Genomic DNA, 8,402 nt, shown 5'->3' on the forward strand with positions numbered 1-8,402 from the left:
CCTGTGCTTGCCTACAGATCGCACAGGACTGAAGGACAGTCATGTGACGGCAGGTCCTTCAGTGTACCGCGATCTGCCGGCAGCCAGCACAGGAGCGCAGCAAGCCTGCAGGGGCCATCAGAAGGTAAATATAGGTTTGGTTTTTATTTTTTACCATTCTTTAAGGTCACACTGTATAAATCCATGCCGGTTACATGGATTTATATAGTGTGACCGAGCTGTCAAGCACTTTCCAAGAAATACATGTGAAGAACGCTTCACTTCCGCATGTCCCTGGCAGGAAAACGCATGTACAATCTGCATGTACAATCCACATGTACGATCCGCGTGTACGACCCTCGTGTATGATCCGCGTGTACGACCCTCGTGTATGATCCGCGTGTACGACCCGCGTGTACGACCCTCGTGTACGACCCTCGTGTACGACCCTCGTGTACGACCCTCGTGTACGACCCTCGTGTATGATCCGCGTGTACGACCCTCGTGTACGATCCGCGTGTATGATCCGCGTGTATGATCCGCGTGTACGACCCGCGTGTACGACCCGCGTGTACGATCCGCGTGTACGACCTGCGTGTACGATCCGCGTGTACGATCCGCGTGTACGACCCTCGTGTACGACCCTCGTGTACGATCCGCGTGTACGACCCGCGTGTACGACCCGCGTGTACGATCCGCGTGTACGACCCTCGTGTACGATCCGCGTGTACGATCCGCGTGTACGACCCGCGTGTACGACCCGCGTGTACGATCCGCGTGTACGATCCGCGTGTACGACCCGCGTGTACGATCCGCGTGTACGACCTGCGTGTACGATCCGCGTGTACGATCCGCGTGTACGACCCTCGTGTACGATCCGCGTGTACGACCCTCGTGTACGATCCGCGTGTACGATCCGCGTGTACGACCCGCGTGTACGACCCGCGTGTACGACCCGCGTGTACGACCCTCGTGTACGATCCGCGTGTATGATCCGCGTGTACGACCCGCGTGTACGATCCGCGTGTACGACCTGCGTGTACGATCCGCGTGTACGACCCTCGTGTACGACCCTCGTGTACGACCCTCGTGTACGACCCTCGTGTACGACCCTCGTGTATGATCCGCGTGTACGACCCTCGTGTACGATCCGCGTGTATGATCCGCGTGTACGACCCTCGTGTACGATCCGCGTGTATGATCCGCGTGTACGATCCGCGTGTACGACCCTCGTGTACGACCCTCGTGTATGATCCGCGTGTACGACCCTCGTGTACGATCCGCGTGTATGATCCGCTTGTACGACCCGCGTGTACGATCCGCGTGTACGACCTGCGTGTACGACCCGCGTGTATGATCCGCGTGTATGATCCGCGTGTACGATCCGCGTGTACGACCTGCGTGTGCGATCCGCATGCACAATCCGCACGCGTTTTTTTCTGCCAGGGAGATGCAGACATGCTGCAGAAATTTTCTGCTTCATTTCTGCATGGTGGGAACATAGCCTAATGGTTTTTCCATAGCCTTCTTCACATGTGACTGATCACATGATTATGACATCATGAAAGGTCCTTTAGCTCCATGTGATATAGATCAGGGTTCCCCAACTCCAGTCCTCAAGGCCCACCAACAGGTCATGTTTTCAGGATTTCCTTAGTATTACACAGGTGATAATTGCATCACCTGCACAGGCAATAATTCCATCACCTGTGCAATGCTAAGGAAATCCTGAAAACATGACCTGTTGGTGGGCCTTGAGGACTGGAGTTGGGGAACCCTGATATAGATTGAACCTGGAATCTATAGGTCCTCCCTGCAGCCCATCCATCCTAGCCAGTTCACTAGGGAAGCGCCTAGGGTGTACGGGCTCTTAGTGGGTCCTCCAGCACACTATAGAGCCGGGCACTTCCTGGACATGTGACTTATCACATGGTATGACATCATCAAAGGTCCTTTCCACTAGTAGCCTCGAGCAGCTGCACAGAAGACCTGCTGCTTACATGTTACCATGGAGCCAGTATGGCGGTAGCAGGCGATGTGCTGTGTGCTCACGATCCCGCACACAGCTGACTCATTTGTCTCCTTAGTACTAGGGAGACAAAGTGATGAGATCTAGAGTGAACGGGCGGCCATATTGTTGTAGCTCAGCCTTAGTCTGCAGAGGATCTCGTGTTCCCATAAGTAGTGTGTGAGCACAGTCCCGGAGAGGAGCCCTGATGTGCTGGCGTGTCCTGGAGAGGTGAGCTCCTCACTCCTCAGCTTCCTTCTACTGAGCTGTAAATCTGAGGTGATGGCTGATCTGCAGTCTCCTGCCGAGCTGGGAGTCTAGGATTCTAATGTGCCTCATATGGGGCAGATGCCACCTGTGTTATCCAGCCGGCACCTGCTCCGATCCCTGCTGTTAACTCCTTAAATAACTTAATCTTGGAGGGCGACCTTTAAGTGTGGCGTACATGGTGGGTTCACATGGGGGTCATAATCAGAAATGTTGGTATTTACTATATATTCTATATATAGAACAAGCAATCAAATGATCGCAAAAGTTCAAGACCCCTATGGGGATTATAAAAGACAGTGAAAATAAATCTTCATGGTTTGAGGTTGGGTCTGATGATGCACTTCCAGCTCCTCAGCCTCCACTGGTTTCCTGAATTAGCGGCACCCTCCTCTGGCTTATGGACAGGTTGTTTGCTCTGGTACATGGCCACTGACCTGTCAATCAGCCAGGGGAGGCTGCTGCTAGGCAGGAAATTCAGTCTGAGGAGCTGCAAGTGGAATTTCACTCCCCGCTGCCCTTCAAGATTGAACTTCAAAACATGATTTCTTGCTGCTGAAGCCGCACTTTGGGTTGTAAAGGGATCGCTGGCTCATTTTTTAAAGGGCTACATGGTCATGGAATGAAAAAGCATATTGTCATGTCCATGAAAGTCAGAAAATGACCCATATAGTATATGCAGTAAAGGGAAAAAAAAACTATTAAAACTCCAAAATTGCTGTTTTTTCATCACCTTATTTCATCTAAAAAAAAAATCCAGTAAGAAGTGATCAAAATGACATGTACTTACCCTAAAATGTTGGCATCAGAAATATCAGCTCAGCACACAAAAGGAAGCCCTCACACAACTCTATTGTCAGAAAAATAAAAAATTATGGACCTCAGAAAATGGTGACACGAGCCAACCTGAAGAAACAATCCCCTCATACAGTTATGTCTGGAAAAAAAAGTTATGGTGTTTAGAAGAAAGTTAGGGAAAAATGAAAGGATAAGAATTAAAAATGGATGTGTTACTTTGGGGTGTAAAAGGCTTCTATTGAATAAAAGTAATAAAACATAAACTATATATATATATTTGGTATAATTGTAATCGCAGCAACCCACAGAAGAAAGTTAAAGGGGTTGTCCAGTGAAAACAAGTTATTAACTATTCATAGGATAGGCGGTAACTTGCTGATTGGTTGGCGTCCCACAGCTAGGACCTGCACTGGTCGGCAGATCAGGGAATTATCCCCAACAGGGAACTTTTATCCTTCTTACTAAATGGAGTGGCAGGTAGGACACCCATCGCTCCACTCAATCTCTATGGAGCTACTGGAAAAAAGCAAGCACCGCGCTCAGCAGCCTCTAGAGAATGAACAGAGTATACATACTGCCACTTCATTCTAACGGTGATTAAAAGTTCCCCTCTCTACTCATCACTGTGGGTCCCAGCGGCCGGACCCTCACTAATCAATATGTTATCACATTCTGTGGATAGGTGACAATTTGTTTTCTCTGAACAACCCCATTAATACACTGTTTTTTCCACTTAATGCATTAAAAAAACCTGCTGAATTGCTGCTTTCCTTCTTTTTCTCTCATGAAACAGTTAATAAATATTAATTAACATATTATACGTAAAGCCAAATAATGCTATTGAAAAATGCAACTCCTTCCTTAAAAAATCAGCCACTTAAATGGCTATGTTGTTGGAAAATGAAAAGAGGATATGACTCTCAGAAGGCCCTCGCCTTGAAAAAGAATCACAAAGACCATTTGACACATTAAAGTCAGCAGAACTGGCTGACTATGTATTATATATGGGGGTCTTCTGATATTCCCTGAGCAGAACGTCTCTGGAGAAAAAGGATTGGCCCAATCCTTTTGGTTTTCCTGGAAGATAAGCAACCGTCAGTAGTGTCTGCCAATGCTTCCTCCGCAGTCCCACTGAAAACACATAAGCTCTCGACAGAGCCAAGCAATCTGGTATGGACGAGTTGGGAAAGCTATTAATCCAAATTGCATAGTCACCATTAAAAGGGGTGTTCCTGGTATAGCTTAATGTACTAGGTTTCCACCCGAGCCTCCAGAAAATGTTGAATAACATTTCAGCATCCTCCTCAGTACATAATGAATGGATATGCTCAAAGATTTTCTTGTAGTTTCCTTCTATAAAAAAAGTGTATGGACAAAATAGAGACTAAACCACATACTCTGATATAGATTTGATAAAATGGTATTCTGTCTCAAATTTTCCATTTACTCTTACGCCAAATCTAGATATTTTTGTAATTGAATGTAGTCAACATGCTGTGTTCCTAAGCCTGTAGTATCGTCCGCAATCTGTACATTGTCTATGAACCTTCTCATAGGCCTCACTTCATTCAGTTTATCTACATTGTGGTTGCTCCATTCTTTTCATTGGCATTCCTGATTTGGGCTGTACCCCTTGTACATATGATAAGATAGAGCTTGGGCTGAAATGATAAAAGTGAGGACTGTAAAAACTTTTCAGTGAATATTTACAGTTCATATTGATTCTCAATGCATTTATGTTTGGCCCATTGGTTCCAACAGCTTTCAGTGAGGGCAATGTGGACACCAGTAGGACTGTTGTTCTCTACATGGATCCTGCCAGCTATTCATGAATTCTAGGTCAGATTTACTAAGCTTAAAGCACTGGTGGCTTCAATCTGAACAAAGTATCTTTCCAAAGTAAGGGTCGGGAGATCAAGAAGTTCATATAACTTACTAAATATTGAATTGATGCATTTTTTTTACCCCAACAGATGTATTCCAAGCTGGAATCCCAACACGAGTGTACTTCATCATCTCACCCAAATGCAAACAACGATTTTGGTCTTTTTCTGTAAATGGAAAACCTTTAAAATACACACAGAAATAGGATGCAAAGCTCTATGAGGATGATGACCAAGCAGATCACTTTATTTAAAGGTGGCAATGTCACAGAATCCCACATGGCTATATTGGTAAATGATCCAAGGCATTATTCATCTGTATTTATCAAGGGGGAACAAGGCTCATGCAATGCAAGTAACCCTTCTGATACAGCTGAATATACACTCACAGATAATAAATGGCAAGGCGAACCTGCTGACATAAAGGCGGAACCTACCTCCTGTGATATCGAACTTCTCAGGGACAATGCTATCTACACACCCAAAGATAATATACAGGATGCATCTACTGGTATTAAGGAGGAACATGCTTTATATGACGTAGTAAATTCTATTAATGCTGACAGTTGTACCCCCGCTGATTACAGACAAGATCTCTCCCCTTATATTAAGGAAGAGTCGGACCCGTGTCATGATGGAAGTCTCATAAATACTCACCTTTCTAAACCTTTGCATCATGTAGAACAAGACCAAGTTGAAATGAAAGAGAAGCCAGTCTCACACGATGAAAGAATTATATGTGTCTGTGGTATTGATAAACCAATAGATCATACACGAGAATATTTACCGGCTAATGTTAAGGAGGAAACTGATTTTAGTGAAGCTTCAAATAATGCTATTTCACTCATATGTTCTCACATAAAGGGGGAACCAGATTCCATCACTGATCTAAATACAACGAACCGGAACGCAGATGCGCCTAGAAATAGTACAGTTTCATCAAACTTTCAGAGGATTGAAGTCAAGCAGGACAACTCTGTTATAGCTCTCAATAAGCAGAACGGAATGAAAGAAGACTGTGAATTTATATGTGTTGAATGTGGAAGAAGTTTTAATGATATCACAGCTCTAAGAAAACATCAGCGACATCATGTTAAACAGAAAGTGCTTCACAATTATGAATCTGAAGACATCCAGCCTCCAAGCCAATATGAATGCCTAGAATGTGGTAAAAATTTCCACACAAATTGGCAACTACTTGTCCATCAAAGAAACCATACTAGAGAAAAGTTATTTAAGTGCAGTTTTTGTGGAAAGCGGTTCTCTGAGAGGGGAAAGTTAGTCCGGCATGAACGAACTCACACTGGTGAGAGGCCATATGCTTGTTTGGAGTGTGCACGACAGTTTGCTGAGAAAGCCAAGCTGGTCAGACATCAAAGAACTCACAGAGGTGAAAAATGCTCAGAGTGTGGAAAGCATTTTCCAGGCAATATCCAACTAGTTGTACATCAGAGAATTCACAGAGGAGAGAAGCCGTATGAGTGTTCTGAGTGTAGCAAATGCTTTCAGAACAATAAACAACTTGTGGTGCATCAAAGAAGCCACACAGGTGAGAAACCTTATGAGTGTTCCCAGTGTGGAAAACGGTTTAGTGAAAAAGGAAAGCTAGTGAGACATGGAAGGACTCACACTGGTGAGCGGCCATTTGAATGTGCTGAATGTGGAAAATGTTTTGCAGAGAATGGCAAGCTGTCTAGGCACCAACAAACTCACTTGAGCGAGAAACAATTTCATTGTTCTGAATGTGGTAAGGATTTGAGCAACAAGCTGTCCCTCATCATTCATCAGAGAATTCACACAGGGGAGAAGCCATATGTCTGTTCCCATTGTGGAAAATGCTACACTTACAAGTCCTCGCTAACAAAACATCTGAACATCCACTCACAGAAGAATCAGTACACCTGTACCGAATGTGGGCGACATTTTAGCGAGAAAAGGAACTTGGTAAGGCATTACCGTTCTCACACAGGAGAGAAGGAGTTTACATGTTTGGAATGTGGCAAAAATTACAGTGATAAATCGTCACTAGTAGTCCATCAGAGGATCCATACTGGGGAGAAGCCATATGTTTGTTCATACTGTGGAAAATGTTATAGTGACAAGTCTTCTCTAGGTAAACATGAGCGACTTCACAGGGAAGAGAAGTTGTAGAATGGTGTTTAAGCGAGGAGAGCTTGGCCAAGATCCGATTAAAACTGGTGAAGGGATATCAAGAATGCTTTTACAACACAAAGGGAGTCAGTTCTTTGAACCTGATCATTTGCTCATCAGGGACAAACATTTTATTCAATGACCTTATTAAGATGGGTGGAACTGTGGATAATCCCAAAATTAGAGAGCACATAGTTGTCAATTCTAAAAACTAATGTAAGCACAGCAGACTGTGTAGTCTATTCAAAATAGTTAATATAAAAATGAAAGGAAGGCTGTATCAGAAAAATAGATTGTTGGGATTTTTTATGGAGCAAATGCGTAAACAATTCTAAGGTATTTACATGCATAAGCTGATTTATATACATGAGAATATTTACACATTATACCATTCTGCAAAAGCATAAAGGGATGTCTCCTAACATCCTGATTGCCCTGATCCTAATGGTGAAAATGTGTCATTTTGTGTCCTGCAGGAGAGTAGCTCAAGCAGATCATACTAAGGGATTTTACAAATGACTGTTTTTGTACAAGCCCTATCCTTGGTTCTCACGTATACCACTTGTACCTATGATATTATATTGGGCTGTGCATATATCCAATTTTTTTTCCTCTGAGCAACTGGTCCATGGAAAATATCGGAGACGTGTTCCATTTTGATCCGAGTGTCTGATCAAAATCAGCAATGTAAGTCTGTGGGTCCGTGAAAAAAAATCGGATTGTACTCAGATGACATCTGGATATGGTCCGATTTGGACGGACTGTCACACAGAATGTGGAGAACTTTTTTTTTCTCTCCATATCTGAGTAAAAACAGATGTCACTCTGATCAAAATACTGTATTTTGCGTACTATAAGACGCACCCCAAATTTTGGGGTAGAAAAAACACATTTTCAAAATTAAAATGGTAGTGCATCTTATAGTCCATTTTAAAGGTAGCTTACTGGGTGGGGGTGGAGCAAGGTCACAGGAGGCTGAGTCGCTGCTTCAAGGCAGTGGTGGCAGAAGTGGGGCAATGCTGCGGGCCCTGGACTCTCATAAGATATCGGCGCCGGTGAGCGGAGTCCCCTTTCCCAATGATTTCCCTGCGGTGGGCTTCGAGAAAATGACTGTTGGCAGACGAGATCTCAATCTGCGCATGTGCTGCCTCAGGCGATCATTTTTCCAAAGCCCACCACAGGGAAATCATTGGGAAAGGGGACTCTGCTCACCGGCGCTGACATCTTTTGAAAGCCCAGGGCTTGCAGCATCATCCCACTCCTGCCATCACTGAAGCAGCGACCCTGCCTCCTGTGACCCCTGTTCCACCGCAGCT

General features: G+C 44.6%; 1 protein-coding gene across 1 annotated transcript; it reads left to right on the plus strand.

The window, feature by feature from the left end:
* Window positions 1-1,904: 1,904 nt before the first annotated feature.
* LOC141191442 (uncharacterized) lies at window positions 1,905-8,190 on the plus strand. The gene is made up of 2 exons (XM_073661336.1): window positions 1,905-2,218; window positions 5,026-8,190. Exon 2 carries the CDS (start codon window positions 5,143-5,145, stop codon window positions 7,084-7,086), a length of 1,944 nt encoding a protein of 647 aa, XP_073517437.1. The 5' UTR covers window positions 1,905-2,218; window positions 5,026-5,142; the 3' UTR covers window positions 7,087-8,190.
* The last annotated feature ends 212 nt before the right edge of the window (window positions 8,191-8,402 follow it).

The sequence above is a fragment of the Phyllobates terribilis genome, unplaced genomic scaffold (assembly GCF_046119375.1).
Source record: "Phyllobates terribilis strain yellow unplaced genomic scaffold, ASM4611937v1 Scaffold_43__1_contigs__length_10536358, whole genome shotgun sequence".
Lineage (NCBI taxonomy): Eukaryota > Metazoa > Chordata > Amphibia > Anura > Dendrobatidae > Phyllobates > Phyllobates terribilis.